This window comes from Antechinus flavipes, chromosome 1 (assembly GCF_016432865.1).
Source record: "Antechinus flavipes isolate AdamAnt ecotype Samford, QLD, Australia chromosome 1, AdamAnt_v2, whole genome shotgun sequence".
In the NCBI taxonomy this organism is placed as follows: Eukaryota; Metazoa; Chordata; class Mammalia; order Dasyuromorphia; family Dasyuridae; genus Antechinus; species Antechinus flavipes.
In genome coordinates, this window is record NC_067398.1 from 94,459,667 (window position 1) to 94,477,814 (window position 18,148).

At 37.8% G+C, this 18,148-nt stretch overlaps 1 protein-coding gene across 1 annotated transcript in view; it reads right to left on the minus strand.

The window, feature by feature from the left end:
• ADAMTSL1 (ADAMTS like 1) overlaps positions 1–18,148 on the minus strand; it is a 386,862-nt gene that overhangs the window by 78,635 nt on the left and 290,079 nt on the right. The window contains exons 17-19 of the mRNA XM_051987060.1: positions 12,616–12,795; positions 7,543–7,696; positions 5,175–6,306 (exon numbers count right to left, since the gene is read on the minus strand). Of these exons, the coding sequence (XP_051843020.1) occupies positions 5,175–6,306; positions 7,543–7,696; positions 12,616–12,795 (1,466 nt within the window). The remainder of the gene's footprint in view (positions 1–5,174; positions 6,307–7,542; positions 7,697–12,615; positions 12,796–18,148) is intronic.

The following is an 18,148-nucleotide window of genomic DNA, read 5'->3' on the forward strand; positions in this document are numbered from 1 at the left end:
TTCCCTCCTTGGGGCAGATCTTTTTTCTAAGCGTGCACACACACACACACACACACACACACACACTCTCTCTCTCTCTCTCTCTCTTCTCTCTCTCTCTCTTTCTCTCTACATCTCAGAAATGATGATATTAGATAAAGCATTTACTAAATCTGGTGTGTCTAAGTAAAAATTTAAAACCTAATGAAACTTAAGCCTAATTATTTGTCTGATGTACTCAATACTAATTTGCTTTATCCAGTACTGCCTGATTCCACCGTTTTGTTCTCCCTGCCTTTTTTAACAGAAAGCTGCAAAACAAAAATAAACTAATGAAGACATTCCTTCAAATATCACTCTTGCACGGAAAAAGTGAGAGTACCTAAGAGTAATGGTTCAAACTTTGTTCCATGGAGTCTTAGGTTTCTTTGAAAGTACAGTAATTGCAGACAGACTTAGACTGCCTCTGCCTTTGTAGCTTAGACCTATCTCACCCCCACAACTGGGACAAGTATTACAAAACAAAAAAAGAGACATGGGAATTTGGCCTTAAAACAAACGAAACAAAACAAACCTCTTGATGCCTTCTTATTATGGCAATGCTAGATAGGTATTTTTTTTAATGTTGGATAGGGACATTTTGGGGAAGAGCTGGATCAGGGCTTGGAGGATGGCTACAGCTTTGTGATATGATGTAAGCAAAGGAGACACATTGGTTTTATTTAGTGTTCTGTTCCTCCATTAAAATTTTCATAGAACATTGCTTGATTCTCCTCTGCCCTATCATATCTTACCTGACTTAGGTAATTGTCATGTTTCCCACTAAATTCTATGTTCCTTGAAAATAGGAACTGTGACTTTTTTTCTTTTTCTAACCACATGCCCCAGTCCAATAACTTATAGGTAGCAAGTGCTTAAACTTCAGTTGAACTAAATTAACTAATTTCCTAATAAAACCACAGGGAAATACAAGATAGGATTCTGTCCATTATCAAAAAAAGAACATATTTTTCCTTTGGCATTTTCTGGATAACTATCTAGAAGTAAGACTTTTCCTGGAATGTAAGTAGTAATGGAGAATTATATTGACTTTTCAAGACAATTAGGTCTAAAAATACTTTTACAATAACTGTAAGAACATACTGTCTAATTCATCTCATTGGGAGGTGGGGGAAAACCAGGGATGGACTTTAAGCAGCAATGTGGGGAATGCTAGCTGTGAAATCCAAAGTAATGAAGCTGTGAAAGCAAGTACAATTCAATTGAGTTGCAATTTAATACTAATTAAGTCCAAATATAAACTCTCTACCTCACAGGGGTACTGAGAGTCAAGAAAGTACTTTGTAATAATAGTTGCTGTTGTTATTATTATTCAGATGGTTGTATTTCCCATGAGGCACAATGCCCTTGTAAGCCATGATAACTATGCCAAGAATAGAATGGAACTTCAAGATTGGACTGTTTTCTTCTTGGACCGAACCAGATGACCAGGCTAAGTTGTTTTAACCAACCCTTTCCCCCCTCCCCCCATAACTTATCCAGAAGCTTTGGCAGCAGACTTTTGGTGTATTAACACTACTCTATCTGCTGCCTTCCACTACAACAGCACACATTTTAAATAGTCTCTCCTTTTCCAAAACCCAAGCTCAAGTATGTGCAAAATACAGCCAGTGCTCAATTTTCAGTGCTAATGGCAGTGTTTGGGGAAAGGGGGAGAGAAGCAGGCAGGCAGAGCATGGAAAAATGAAATTCACAATCCAGAAATACCATGCTAGGGATCAGAACTTCCTCTTTCACCAAATCTATCATCAGGATTATTAACAAGTACATAATTCTTACTTCAGTTTCACCTTTTCTCCTATTTTCCTGCTTCTTCTCCTATTGAGGTCAAAAAGATCAACAAATGAAAGGAGATGAGGGAAATGGTAAATCCAGATAATCCACAAGTTGGATAATTTGTATTTGAATAATGTTCAATTTCCATTCCCATACTCTATAGCTCTTTCAGCCAGCCTGAATTTTTCTCCAACTCTTATTCTTATCTTGCTTTTTTGTGTCTTGGTTCCTAGCTCACATCATCTTCCATGCTTAAAATGAAATCCTCAGTCCTTAATTCTGGTCCTGTCTACAAGACTGAGGTGCTACCTCTCATAAAACCTCCTTTCATCCCATCCCTCATCCATCTTATTACCTTTGAATTGACACATTAGCTGGCATTGATTTATTTGGCATCAAATAAGAGCAATGGTAAACTAGCCTATACCAACATAATTAGATTGTAAGAATGTAGCACTTCAACCTTATATACATTATCTTTATTTGAGTCTTAACAACAATCATGTGAAATACAACAATCTTACAATTACTACAAGAAGTAGGATTATGCCTACTTTATAGGTAAAGAAACCAGAACCCCAGAAAATAAGCTAATTTCTCCAGTCACACAGTTAGTAAATATGGGATTTGAACCCATCTAACTACAAATCCAGCACTAATTTCCTACACTAAAGCCATTAACTAAAATAGAAATATTTGGACTTCTGAGAATTGTGCAAAATTTTTCTCCCTTGGGAAATTATAGAAGTTGAAAGGTCATTATATCTGCTGACATGAGTGACTCAGAAGCTTAATCCTTCTACATAAAATTTCTACTGGCTTAAGAGCAAAGGTCCCCATCATTTTATCATCTCCTTAAAAATAAGATCTCACTTGTGATCAAGTCTTGGGTTATTTTTATTTTACTTTTTTTTACTTTACTTACTGTCTGCCCTATAGACAATGTTGGTGCTGAAGTTGAGACTGCCTGAGAAAGACTGGCTTGGGCTCTAAACAAAAACAGACCAAGTGAAGCACAAGCCTAGTCAATTCAGCACTTCCTCAGTGAAAGCATTTTGAAAATAAATGAACATTTTGGAACCACTCCCAGACATGCTAATGATGACAAACCATGAAATTTAGTACAAAATAGGGTACCCCATTCCCTGATACAGTGGTACCAATGGCAGCTCTGTGTTTGTCATATGTTTAATGTGGTGCACACTTTTTTTTTTTTCCCAACTCAGGCTTAAAAAGCAGTCCAGCAAGCTGATCTTCAGCCATATTTCCTACTGTCCAGCCAAGAGAAATGAAATACTTTTTGTTCCATGAATCAGCAAGACATGGAAAGCTTACTTTTCACTCTTTTCCCACTATCTAGAGTAGAAAGAATTGGTTAAAGCTAGATTTAAGCTCTTTTAAGCATCACCATCATGGTTTATGTGCTCTATTATTTAAGCCTTAACCTTGGCCTTCCCTTGCAATGGCATTCTCATCCTGCCCTTTAGATGCCTAGAGCTCATTGCTATCAAGTATCTGAACCACTTACCCCCCACTTTATTGAAAATGCCCAACAATATACTAGGACCAGGCTATCTGTGCTCTCTGAAATAACAATGAACTAATCAATCAGTCAACAAGCTTTGTGGTTATCAATGTTAATATTTAAAGGCCAAGACAAAATATTCCCAGAATTCTCTTTCCAAACTAACATTTCTCAGTTTTTCAGTTGTATTCAACTCTCCACAACCCAGTTGGGGTTTTCTTGGCAAAGATGCAGGAGTAGTTTGCGATTTTCTTTTGTAGCTCACTTACAGATGAGGAAATTGAGGCAAAGAAAGTTAAGTGACTTTTCCAGAGAACAGATCTAGTAAAAAAATGTCTGAGGCTGGTTTTGAATACACAAAGATGAATCTTCCTGATATAAATATATAAATATAAATATATCCTGATATAAATGAATTTTAATGTTGGCCTTCTAGAGAGAATATAGCTACCATAATTCATAGAATCATAGGATCATAAACTTTAGATGTTATCTATACTCTTATTTTATAGGTTAACAAAAATCAACAATAAGGCTCATGGAATGAATTATTAGTGAGTCATTAGGGAGCTGGCCAACGTCATACAGGATGTAAGCACAAGAAGTGGGATCTTGTTATGATCCACTTTATTAAGAAGTATTTTGCCCTATTTGCCCAAATATTCTTACTTCTTGTCTTCAGAAAGTATCATGTCTTGTCTTAGTATTCTGAGATTTGGCAAACAAGTGCAAGTTCATTCTTTTCAAATGTTTTCTATTTTAAAAATAAACTTTGTTTATGTCCCTCTTCAACTATAAATTCATTAGACAGAGAGGCAAACTATTGAACTTGTGCTCTCTTTGATCATGTTAGCTTCCCTTGACTCAGTTAAAAATCTTTAAAGGTTTTTTAAAGTTTTGGTAACTTAGCCAAAATAGTTCTGAAGTCAGATGCTATGAATGTAAACATGAGGCTCTGCTAATTATTATCTAGGTAATATGTGGTAAGTCACTTCCACAATGACGGACTGAGTTTCCTTACCCAGAAAAAGGGAGGAAATGGTAAGCAGATTGGACTGAGTGCTCAGTCCATTAAATCCAGACTCTGCTACTTGCTACCTGTGTTACCTTGGATAGGTCACCTAACTTATCTGGGCCTCAGTTTCCCCTCATAAAATGAAAGGGCTGGATCAAACTCTGATAATCTTCTAGTTGTAAAAAAAAAATATATATATATATAAAATTATATAATCCTGATCTTATGATTGATTGCCACCACTCTATTTAAATGGACATACCAAGAGAGGTATAATGACATTTTGCGAGACATAATAAATGGGCCAAACACAGCAGTGTTTAGTCATAAGATCAGGTCAACAGCAGAGGCCAGGTGTGTATGCATTCCTGGAAAGTTTTGTCAGACCACACACATGGAAACACACTGTGCTGGATCCTAAGCTTTTCAATGGTCTGTGTACTAAAATGTAAATTTAATAATAGCTGTGATTTGCATAAAATCTTTCTGACAAAAAAAGTTCAAAGTACTTTAAAGAAAGCATTTCTGTAATCTTTGGTGCTTTGTGGTGTAAAGCAAAGGCAGGCAACATTACCATCATTTTGGAGAAAGAGAAATTGAGACTTAAGTAAATTAAATAGCCAGCTTCAATTCAAGCAGTCTGTCAGTGATAGAGGAAGGACTAAAACCCAGATGTTCCTACTAAAAGCATTTCTTCATGATCTGCCTTGGAAAATACCTCAGTGCAGAAAAAAGTGTGAAAGGAGAGGCTCAAGAGGAGGGGAGGAGTGCTTCTATTCCCCCACTGCTTTCTTGTTTAAAAATCAAAACTATGCTCACCTGTCACTGTACTGTACCTCTTCCCCATTCCTGGCCCAGGTAATGGTAGGTTTTGGGTTTCCCACAGCTTCACAGTGCAGAAGGACACTCAGTGTTCCACTGGCAAGGGCTACAGTCTGCCCGAGGTGTGTGACCACCTCAGAGGCGGAGAGTTGTTGGGCAGCTGAAATTTTCCTCAGTATCACTGGCCTTCTTTGGGGATGGCCACTTCTCACTTCTCCTGAGGAACCTGGAGAGGAGATGCGGAGAGAGCTGCTGAATCCAGATACATGTTTGTGGGGAGGGATCGCCACAGGGTGGACTCTTCCCTCTGTGGACTTGAGCAGTGAGTCCTGATGCTCTAGGTTAGTCCTAAAGATTTCCCTAGCCAACTGGGCCACCAAATGTTTGCTGTATAAGTCTTGAAGTTCCTCAGGCTGTTGAGAGATGTTCCTGAGCAGGTCATCGAGCCGCTGCTGCTCAGTTACCATGGTGAAAGGCAGATGGAGAAGGGTTTGTTCTGGATTCTGGTCCTCCTCTGAGGAGATGTTCCTCTCTGTAGAATCCTGGGCTTCCCAAGAGGTGAACAGCTCTCCGGGCCAGCCTCGCTGTTCCAGCAGTCTGGAGACAATCTCATCATAGCGACTTCCAGGATCAACTGCAGGGGCCCGCTTTTCAGCCTTACTGCCATTGAAAAAAATTCCATTTTGGTGCTTTTCCTGGGTTCGAAGGGCCTCATTTGCACTGTTCTTCCTCATTGGAGGGGTTTCCTCCTCATTTCTTAGTCCCAAGGGCCTGGCGAGAAGCTTACGGTTGCCTCCAATGAGCTTGATCACAAAATGTTCCTGAGCTGGTCCTGCAGAGCAGGTGTAGGTACCTGTGTCTGAGGGCTTAAGACGATGGATTTTCAGGTAACCAAAAGGTGCCACTGTGATGTGGGCAGAGCTGGTGAGGTGCCGGCCATCCTTCTCCCAGGTGATGAGAGGCTTTCGGAACCTCCGCGTGGGGCACTTGAGGACCACAGAAGTCTTGGGAAGCAGATAGGCAAAACCTCCCACCACAAAGTGTAACTTTCTTTGTTTCCTGGTCTGAATATAGATCTTCCTGATGGCTGTAATGTGAGGACTGTGTTTGGGAGATGGGCGACTGGGCTCTAAAAAGGAACCAAGAGTTTGTAAATAAAGCAGTACCATAAAAATAGAGTTTGAAGAGAATGAAGAGTAGAAAGGGGAAGAAGGAGAAAACAAGAGAAGGGGAAGTAAGGAATAAGAGGAGAGAGAAGGTGAGGAGAGAGACAATGAGAGAGAGGAGGCATAAAATGGGAAAGGGGGAAGATGAGATGAAGAGAGAAAGGAGTTCACAATGTGTTTTAAGAAAGAGGAGGAGAAAAGGTGAGGAGAGAGACAATGAGGGAGAGGAGGCATAAAATGGGAAAGGGGGAGGTTGAGATGAAGGAAGAAAGGAGTTCACATAGTGTTTTAAGGAGATAATACATATATCCACGACAAAATGAATAATGGTGCAGGAGTGGAAAAACGAGATAGATTCAAATTGTATAAACCATGTGATAGACTAGCTTCTAAGAAGGAGGATGTAGAGGAGGAGAAAAGAGACAGAGGTTAGAAAAGTGAGGACTCTGGCAGTTTACTTTGGCCTGGGCAGCCGTTTCACGCATTACGTTTTATGGGCGCCACCGGCTACCAGCTGTTGAACATCAAGCCGCCACAATAAAAATGTAAGAACTAACAAGGTGCAATTGAGCAGGATGCCTGTCACCCTGCTGTGTGGTTCCATATCATTAGAAGCCAAAGCACAAGGATTGGGGACTGAGGAGCAGGAAGCTCAGGGGAATGCAGTTCTCCTTGTTAAAGGCATTTGAATAAAAAAATTGGTTTAATAAACAGAGGAAGAGGACAAAAGGGAAGGAGAGTTCCCCTTGTTAAAAATTTACCATGTGGGCTCTGCAAAGCACCAGAACCCTAATGTGTATGGTGGCGAGAGCCCCAAAGTGTTACAACCTCAGGGATTAATATTAAACAGAGCAAATCTGTTTGGAGGAGATTTAAAACCCCAGGGTGGATAATATTAGACTTCATTAGTTATAGGCTACCTTCAGCTTCAAGGTCTGTACGCCAGACAAGTGAACTTTTCCCCCACCCCCTGCAAACCCTTCTTTTCTCAAGGAGAAGAGAGCCCTTTCTACCCACGGGAACTAAGAACTTTACTCTGCCAACCTGATTGTCAGGTGGCCAGCAAAAGTCTCAGCAAAGCTCTGGGGCCTCAACAACAGCCTGAAACCTTTCCTGAGAATAGGGACGTGGCCTTCCAAGGGAGGTGAGGCTTCCTGAGATGTACGCTCCCCATCTCTGAAGCTTCTTGTCATACTCACTTGCACAGGCTGCTAGCATGCAGGACTGGATGGAGGAAGAGAAAGGTAATGGTGGGCACAGGGAAGAGTTGACAATGATGGATTCTCCTGATTTCAGGATCTTTCGGCAAATGGCACTCCGAGTCTGGGTGCCTTCTCCGCAGCTCGTGGAACACTAACAAGAGAAACCAAGCAGACCAGGTTAAAGGGAAAACATCTATCTGTAAAATCTTGGCAACTGCCTCTTAAACAAATGAAAATATAAAGGAGCCTGCCTAGAGAAGTCAATAAAAGAACCCTCAAAATGAACAGAGAGAGTAATTGGGCCCAATTCTAATGACTTGTTCATTGCCACATAGAAGAATCTGAATTCGGGATTTATGATCCCAAGCCTGTGCTTTTTCCAATCCTGAGAATAATTCTTTTCCCTTATCTATCTAAGAAACTCCTATTCAGGTATAGGTTGGTTGGGCCTCTCAGGTTCCTTCTAACACTAAGATTCCATGATTCTATAATTTTATATTTTCAACTGTAAATAAACTTCTCTTTTACATATGTTCCTATAGCACAAATCAAATGATTTTGAAGATGTTCATTTTATCATGAAATTTTGAAATCTTTTTGCATTTACTTATGACTTTCACATGCAACATCACAGGTAAGTATATCACATGTATTTCAAATAACAGAATAAGTTGCAGAAAAATTGCTTTTATCCATATAGTAGAAGTCAACTCAACTTGGGGCATTGTTGAATTTTTCAAAGGTTATACAGATTTCAAAACTAGCCAAGAAAAGAAAGGCAGCAACACTCTAGCGTTAACCAACAATTCAGATACAGGAACTGTGGCAAGGGATGAAGTAGTTTCAATTTTATAAACCAGTCAGTTTTATATTTATACCAGTCTTAAATTGTGGCCAATCTTATTTGTAGAGCTCTAACAGGAGGCAGAGTAAGCTCTACTATTGTCTAAGGAATTTTTTTTGGTACCCATCCTGCTGTGTCTGCACTTTGTTGCTAGTATTCTATTCTTGCCTACATCTTGATCTGGTTCTGCCTTGGATTATTCAAGAATTCCTGCTTTGAAATAGAACTAAATAATGTGGAATTGTTTTCCTGAACCTACCTTTTTCAATTTTTTAGTGTCTCCTGCTGCTGCTCACATGGCCATTCTTTCTATATATTCTCACTGGACTGCCCCAACTGAATTTTACCTGCCCACCTCTCAGACTTGCTCTCCTTTCAGACTCTTGGTGTAGCACGTAACTTCTAGGATCCTTTACCTGCTCCATGATGATTTTTGTCTGTCATCTGATTCATAGTAATTTTTTGGAGTACAATTTTAATGATACATCAGGTGAAACACTGATGAGCTACATGTAACTCCTCAGAGCTCACTATGAGTTCACAGGAAGTAGGGAGGAATCTCTTTTTCTAGGAATGAACTGGGAACATCAGAATACAAAGGAAATGGAGCTCAAATTGGTCAGTTTAAGTGAAGAGAAGGGGAGAACATTTATGGTGAGATGAAAAAAGGAGAACAAATAGAAGAAAATATATACAAATATAATCATATAAGAAAAGACATGGAAATGTGAAAGTACAAGAATTATAAGGCTGTTGGGTAAAACCAATGGGTTGACAATTTTCATTGGAACAAAAGAACTTAGTGTTAGATAAAGTTAGAAATATAGGTTGGGATCAAATCATGGAGGCCAAATTAATGAATTTATATCTGATTTTGGGTAGCCATTAGGAAATTATTTAAGACTTCTGTGGAATAGAATGATATGATGAAAAATGTTGTAGGAAGATCAATTCAGGGATTGTGTATAGGATAGATTAGAGACTAATTGGGAAGCTATGATATAACAATAGCAGCTGGATGGTACATTCTTTCTGCTGATTTGATAAATGTTCATTTTAATATCTTCAGCATCTATTTTTTTAGTAACTTTTAAATATAGTATGTCCCAAGTGTCTTAATTGCAGTTTTAAGCTTTAATAGCATAAATTATACTGAATAATATTTTAATAGCATAAAATACAATAAGACTTTTAGGAAACCCTGTAATAGCAAATTGATTTTTTGTTATCTATACCAACTTTTATGGAATTTAATTTAAAGAAATTTCAGACATATGATGGTAATTATTTCCAGATTAAGAACTTTTCTCCTGATTTTCTTTTTTTGCAGATAACCTAAGGAGAAAAACTTCATGATAAAAATAAACTACATTAACTCTCCTACCTTTAAGCTTTTAGGGTTAAAAGCATACCAAAAAACTTATTGGGGAAAATGTCACACGATGAAGAGTTAGGAGATCTGGATTCTCTCTTTGCAATCTATGTTTATATCACTAAACCTCAATTTTCTCATCTTTAAAATGAAAGGGTTGGACTCCATGATCTTTAAGTTCCCTTCCAATGCAAACTTTTTAAAATTTCTTTTTTTTGGGGAAAAAATTTCACAAAAAGATTTAAAAAGAGATTTTCTTGGTAGGCTTTTCCTTAGGGACTTTAATTGTTAAAAAAACAAAACAAAACATAGAGATCTGATTTAAGAAAATGAGGTAGGACTTTTTTCAGGGATTTTTTTTTTCCTTAATGGCTTTCCCTTTGAATAGAATCTGCCAATAATTTTAGTTGAAAAACCCAAGAGGAGCTCAGGCTTCACTACTTTGTCAGATGGATTCTGTGTAAATCATGAGATTTAACCCAAATATCTAAGGCTGGATAGGGAAAAAAAACCTGTTGGAGCATGAACCTGTCCTACTGGCACAGAATAATAGCTTTCAAGGATGGATGCGACATTTCATTTCAGTCAGAGAGCCAAGAAAGCTGCACTTCTGATGAGATAGTGAGTCGTCACACTACAAGGAATGCTATTGTGCGGCTCCAGGTTCAATTCAACTGAACTGATTTCCTGACATAATAACTCCATTCCCTACTCCCACCTCTATTTTCAGAATCTCCATTAATCAAACAAGACAACCAAGAACTTCCTAACATTCCTTTGGTTGAGTATTGCCTACATGTGGTCAGCAGCAACTTGGAAAGTGTGACTTCTGAAATGATGTAGTTCAAAATGTTCTCATCAGAAATAGTTGAAGGTAGTACAGGCAACAAGGGAGATGGTATGGCTTCTGGACAGCCAGGGTGCTCTATTCCCTATATTTTCTTGTCTCCTGATACAGATCAATAGAAGCAGGGGAATAAAAATAATGTATTCTGAATGCTGCTTAACTTCACAGGATCTTAATATAGTATTACTTTTCTTTTTCTCTGTAACATGTGGGTCTATGATAAATTTTAATGCCAAATATCAGCAACTTCTTCCAGATATCCAAATGAACATTTTGCTCCAAATCTTGTTCACTCCAGGGATATCAAGAGATAGTGAACATGTAACCAAGTCCCATTATGGCTCTTTTACTGACATAAGCCTGACACTGAGTTGTTGTTTGTCCTTTGTTGTTTTCTCTTTCTCTCTCTCTTTCTTTTTTTCTTTCTGTCCCTATTTTCCTATGTTTAAGAATATTATGACTTTTTGGATATTAACCATTTCAGAAAAGGTCATTCACCCACATACATACATATAGAGATTACCTTCAGTAAGTAGCTTAGATCAAATAATGTTTTATACGCAAAAAAAAAAAAAAAAGTTGTTTTCACTTTCCTGAGGACTTTGGGGATGGAGTTGCCCAGAAGGAGATTTTATAGCCAAATTATAAATCCTTAGAAATGAACAGTTATTTGGCATTGTTGGGGGAAAGCTTGGTTCTATTCCCCTTAGTAGGCACCATCATACAGAATGCAAAGGGGACAAAGCCAAGAGCCTGCTGATTCCCACTGGAATTAGAATAAGAAATCAATGTCCCAAGGAAGCCTGGGGTCTAATTTTTAAAGAGCTGGCATCTTAATTTACAGAGAAATTTTCCACTTTGGGGATCCAAGTGACTGAGTGCAGTGTAGTTCAATCAGTTGTAATCATAAGGAGCTGTACATTGTACAAAGGGATAGGGTGGGGTACAAAAGGATTATTCCCTAATCCTACATGAAAGGGAAGAGGTAAATTTCACTTTTGGCTCCATCGCACTCAGAGAGGCACATTTCAGTTCCATGCCTCCCTTCCCAGTTAGATCCTTCTAAGACAGTGATTCATTGGCAGAACTCTATGGAGAAGACAGAGATCGAGAGAATAGGACAAGTCTCTGTGTTTTGTTATGTGGTAATGCTACCTCTGTGAAGTAGCAAAGGCAGAAAATATAAACAGACTTTAGATATATACAATTAAATTAATGGCTATTAAATACATAATGGGATTTGGTAAGGTAAACCTGGAATCATGGAATCATAAGATACAAGAAGAGACAATGAATTTATTAAAATTAGTAATCATTTAATCCACCCCTCTTCTTTTACAAATGAGGAAGTCAGTGGCCAGAAAAGTAAAAATGATGTGTTCAAGGTCACATAGTGATTTAGAAACAGGGCTGAGGTTCAAACCCAGGTCAAACCAAATCCAGCCGTTTTGAGGGCTTCATCATCCCTGAGGACAGATGCTAATCTGAGCCATCGTCCACACACAGGAGATCAGAAGGATGTGTGTGTGGGAGGGGGCCGGGAGAAGACACAAAATAAAACAGTTTTTGGCTGGGAAGATTCTGGGCTTCTAGAGCCAGGAAAGTGACAGCAAACAGGCAGCATCTCTTTTGGCTTCTCCTTGAAATAAATCATTTTCTTCATTGTGCTATAACTTGAAAGAGAAAGAGCCAGAGAGGCCTTGGCCCCTGAGAAGAGACCAAAAATAGCTGAGGGCAGGGAGCAGAGACCCAAGTATCCCAGGGGAGCCCATTCCCAAACATGAATCAGTTTTGCTCCACAAGGGGGCCTGCTACAATTACATGCTCCCAATTGTTAGGTGAAGGCTTGCTGCCCAGCCTGGTTCCCCACAGCCTAGTTAAGTAACAGTTACAAAGTGTGGCATAAATTGTTACACATTCTAGCATGATAGGGAAAATAGCTTCCCCAGTCCCCACTTCCTCTCTGGAGCTTGCTTTGCTCCATTCCTTCAATGCTCAAGGTCTTACCTGTGTCCATTCAGAAAGAAGCCATTCATAGGGACAATCCTCATTCCTGCAAGCTTGTTGGGAGGCGAGCCTTGGGGCTGAGCAAAAAGTCTCTGGCAGCTCGAGGAAGCTGCCATCAGCCATGCGTTGTTTGCAAAGAACATCTCTTTTCTGAATGCCCCCTCCACAAGTCTGAGAACACTGGGAAGGAGAAGATTTGAGTGTTAAGAAAGTAGCCCATTTAAATTTTTATTGTTCCTTGAGATGAAGAAAGACTTCTTTGGCATTGGAGTGAAGGGGAGGGAGAGTCAGTTAAAAGCCTAAATTCTTTCTATTTTTCTTCGAAATCAATTTATTATTTAAAAAAAATCAAAATCGCTTACTCCTCTTTTAACTAGGTTGGAATTGCCAGGATCTTTAAAACTTGCAAAGCTGCTTATAGTGATGATTTGCTATAACCCACAACAACCAGTTTAAAAGGTTAATATAATAGAGTATTAATTATTTTTATGATGAAGAGTGAAATTTATTTTTCTTGTTTCCAGATGGAACAAGATAGGGCCACTGCCATCACTGTAAATGTGGGGGGCTGGCTATAACTAACAGAGAGTTTGGGGGATGTAGAAGACATTTTTATTACCTGGCTTTCTTTCCTCTTCCTCCTGGGTCACTATGGTGTTGTCATACCAATACCTTCAAATGATTTAGTCTCATATTCATCCCTCACTTGTTTATGACCAAGTTTCCCTTAGGTCTTCCTATAAACTGATTGTACACTCCAGATGACCTTTTAAGTGATTAGTTTTCCAAATAACTGCATAGCTAAAGTGTGTCCTAAAATTTATCCAAATGCTTGCCAACTTCTTGGGGAGGGGGCAACTTGGAAAACTTCCCACAGTTCATTCCTCAATAGTAATTGACCTAATCCCATGAACTCAATACAACTGTGCTAGAACCTTTAAAATAAAGAAGATACTAACCAGGTGCTTGCTTTCTTTCCTGAGGATAGGAGAAGATGAAATTGGTTTACAATGAAACTCTAGAAATTTCATTTAGCTAATAGAAGAAATTTTCCAGTTAGACACTGGGGGATAGCTCTGAAAGGATGTTGGAGAGTGTTATTACCCAGAGTCCTTTCTTTATACAACTACTGATCTTTATGCAGTTGCTTGGAGATAGGAACATGAGCTAGAATTTAAGGAGCAAACATAGATATATATGTATGTAAATATTGAATTAATATCTATTGAAATTATTTTCTTTTAAAATATTATTTATAGTTTTATTTTGTTGTAGGCTGTAAAAGATGCATCATTAGTTTTACTGTGAACAGAAAAAAGGGGGGGAGGAGACAAAAACTACCATGTATATCTATCATACTAGATACCATAGGGAGTTACCACAGTGTAGGCTGAAGACATTTGTCACAACCAACACTAGGGGGTAGTTGACTTTTGCTATGGTGTGCAAATGTTTTCTCTGTTGTGAAAACATGACATTTTTCATTGAGAAGGGTAATGGTTAATTTACAACAATCATTACCTCCCAAACCTCAAAATATAATCAAACTTCTGTTCTTTTAATCCTTTGCATATAATTGTGTAGAATTCTCCAAGAATAGACTGAGTTCATTCAACATTAGCAGTCTGTTTACATTGTCTGACAGTCATCTTATATACTTCATCAGTCAAGTCTAATGTGCAGTAATTTTGGATTTTTTTTTTTTTTCTGCTTGAGGACTAACATTTTTTCTTTCTAAATGCCTTGGGAAGCAGAAAGACTTCAACTTAATCTGAATAAACACAAAAGATAAAGGGAAGGAAGCTGAGGAAGAGAAAGGAACTAAATGAGGGCAAATAAAACTCTCAGATCCAAAAGTTTAGTTAAACACTTTTGGCAAAGGCCAAAGGAGGTTTGGCTTTAATATTCAAATTGAGGAAGGAGTGAAAAGAATTATTATTTCACCTCTGGTGAGGAAATATAAATTAGTGAAGTTGGGGTGATATGATAAGATTTGGAGATAGCTAAGAGATACAAGTTAAAACTGACATTAATTGCATGACTGGGTAAGTAATTTACTTACCTGGGCTTCAATTTCCTCATCTATATAATGAGATTAATAATATTTTGGTTACTGTAGTAACAATAATGATAACAATATTTACATAACACTTTAAGGTTTACAAAATGCTTTATAAATATCTCATATGATTCTTACAACAATTCTTAGATCTACCTTCCAAGGTATCATTGTAATAATTAGCTTCGTTGTACAGATGAGGAAAATGAGACTGAGGAATGTTCAGTGACTTGCCCAGCTTTATACAAGTAGTAAATACTCAAACTGGATTTGCACTCAGTTTTTCCTTGCTCTGGGTTCAGCACTCGACCTGTTGCATCACTTCACAATATTTGTGAGCTAAAGACTTGGTAAAATTTACAGTATTCTAGATATATGAGTAATTATCAGAGAGGCAAGTAGGTGGTACAGTGGAGAGAGTGCTGAATCAGCAGTCAGAAAGTTGAGTTCAAATATGGACACAGACACTACGAGTGTGACACTGGGCGAGTCAATTAATTTCTGTCTGCCTCAGTTTGCCAATTAGGGATAATAGTACTTACCCCCCAGATTTGTTGTGAAGATGAAATAAGAATATTTATAAAATACTTTGCAAACCTTAAAGCACTATATTATAAATGCTAATATTATTAAAGGTTCTCACAGCCTTTTCTCCAAAACCAGGTCTAGAATAGAGATATCAATCACATCACCAGTGAGCTTATTCAGCCTGTAAAACTTCCTAGTGTACAGGTAACCAGATAAATGTAATTGGGAAATATTTGTCAGATTAAATAATAATAAAATAAAACAGAAAATATTATTACCATTATTATTTGCGGAGTTAATTGGGGTTAAGTGACTTGCCCAGGGTCATACAGCTAGGAAGTGTTAAGTGTCTGTGGTCAGATTTGAATTCAGGTCCTCCTGACATCAGGGCTGGCACTCAATTGCATCAACTAGCTGCCCCCCATTATTACATTTTAAAACTTTCCATATGCAGTTGACTGGATCCTTATATTCATATCCTTATATGTTATCTCTCAATTCTATACTAGAAAAATCAAGTTGTTTCTACACAATGTTAAACATTCCACCCAATGAAAAATCAGTTCACCAGTCTAGATTTTTGTTAGTCTATGGTGCCAAATACAGATGACTAAAAACACATGTAGACCAAACATTAGGACATTTGTCCAAATTATGGATGGATATTTTTACATATCATTTTAGATGTTTTATTATGGACAGACACTGCCTTGAGCAAGCCAAGTTTAAAGCAGTGGCATGAATCACAAATAGAAAGATAAGCAAAATCTACAGTTCTTGGATATTTCAATACCATAGATGCTAGAGCTGTTCCTGAGAGCTAAGTAATGACCATTAATGTATAATACTGGGTTTAGTCATTGTCTAATGTTTTATCCTTAATTTGCTTAAAAGTGACTGCTTATTTTTTGAATGGTAAAGATTGTTTTCAGGAAAAAAAGAACATTTACTCAATCAATTAACTTGACATCCAATTGAGAGAGAAAAACATGCATGTAAAATGTATACACACAATAGGTTTATATAAAAAGGAAAAAAAATGAGGGGAAGGATTAGAATTTGGGATAGAAAAGGAAAAAAAATTCACTTAGAAGGTAGTATTTGAGCCTTAAAGGAAATTGGGGATTTCTAAGAAGTAGAGGTTAGGAGGGAATATATATTCCAAGCAAGGGGGAACATACTGTGTAAAGATATAGAGCTGGGAAATGTAGTTTCTTGTGTGACAAAGGGTAAGAGCACAAGTCTGGCTAAACAGCATTTGTGAAAGGGAAAAATGTGTAATAAAGCTGAGAAGGTACGTTGAGGCCAGATTGTGAAGGGCTTTAAATGCCCAACAAAGAAGTTTATATTTGATCCTACTTAGAATAAAGACCCACTGGAGTTTATGGAGTATGGAAATGAGATAGTCAGACTTGCTCTTCAGCAAAATCACTATGGCAGCTGTGTGGAGGATGGGTTGAAGTGAGGAGAGACTTGAAGCATAGAACGCAATTAGGAATCTATTGCAATATTCCAAGTGAGAGGTGATGAGGGTCTGAATTTGGATGGTGGCAGTGTGAGTGGAGAGAAAGGGACAGGCACAAGACATACTGCAGAAACTCTACTAACTTCTGGACTTGCAATTTCAAGAGTAAAGTAAAGACATGATTAAATAGTTCCATGAGCTTTGGGAAATGTGAGCTAAAGCTCTGGGAAGGAAAATGGAGCTCTCTGGGAGGGTTCTGAATTGTTTTGCTCCAGGCACCAATCCTTCCTATAATTTTGATTGCCTTAATTAAAAATTTTTCTTTCTATCTAATGCCTTAGTTGGTACAAGTTCTCAGAGACCAAATGAGGATCACTGAACACACATGAGACCAATTATGATGTTCCCAAAAGGAAAACATGGACAGGGACATGAACCATAGAGATTTATGAGTAGAGAGGAGCCCTTGAAATTGTATCTAATCTAATAGGTTAGGTCAGGGCCTGACACATAGGCCCTTTTTCCATTTGTCCCCGTCACCCACCATTATATCCTTGATAAGAGGAAGCCTAGCATCCAGTATTCTACTTTTTCAAAGGCTTCATGCTAATACCACTCTTCCCAATGCTGAAATATATTCCCTTCTAGTTTTTGTTGAAATTCTTTTCTTCCTTCAAGACCCAGCTCTGGGACCATATTTCCATGAAGTCTTCCTTGATTCTTTAGCTGAAAGTAATCTTTTCCTCCTCACATTTTATTAGAATCCCTTGAAATTTTCCTTCTTGAAGTTTTTAAAGAGTGTTGATTCTAGAGTTACAAACACTCATATTTAATGTTTGCCCATCATACTTCCTTTATCATTATTTGTGTTTATCTGTATAATTATAACACAACAAAAATAATTATGCTTATTATATTTTAAAATTTAAAATTTCTTCAAGGTAGAACCCTCAACATTTTTCATTGTTGTATTCTGAGCTGGGGAAAGCATTGCCTTGAGGGCATTTCTTGAATCTGAAGAAGAAACTGAGAAAAATGATTCTACAAGAGAGAGAGTAATATGGGAGGAAGATAAATTCAAATTGGCTATTATTCTTGTAGCTGAGAAAACCAGACTTCTCAATGGATCTACTATGACAGTGAAGGGTCAGGGTTTCCTCATGAGTAGCCTGCATTAAAAAAAAAATTCCAAAAATTGAATATTTGAATAATTGAAACCTGTTACAGGTTTTCAATTCTGAGATTGTTTACTAATATTAGAAGGCATACCAAATTAAATAATTATATCTAGGAAGGGACCATAGTTTCCTAACATAAAATAACTTGGCAATCTGTAGTGTTGCTAAATTTCTTGCCTTGACTAAGCCCAATTAGCTACCCATGTCCCCTAATTAGGAGATTTTTAGTAAGTTCTTTTTGTGTTGACCCTTTTTAATGTAATGATTTTTTTTCCCCTGAACTGGGAGTTAAATTGCCTATTA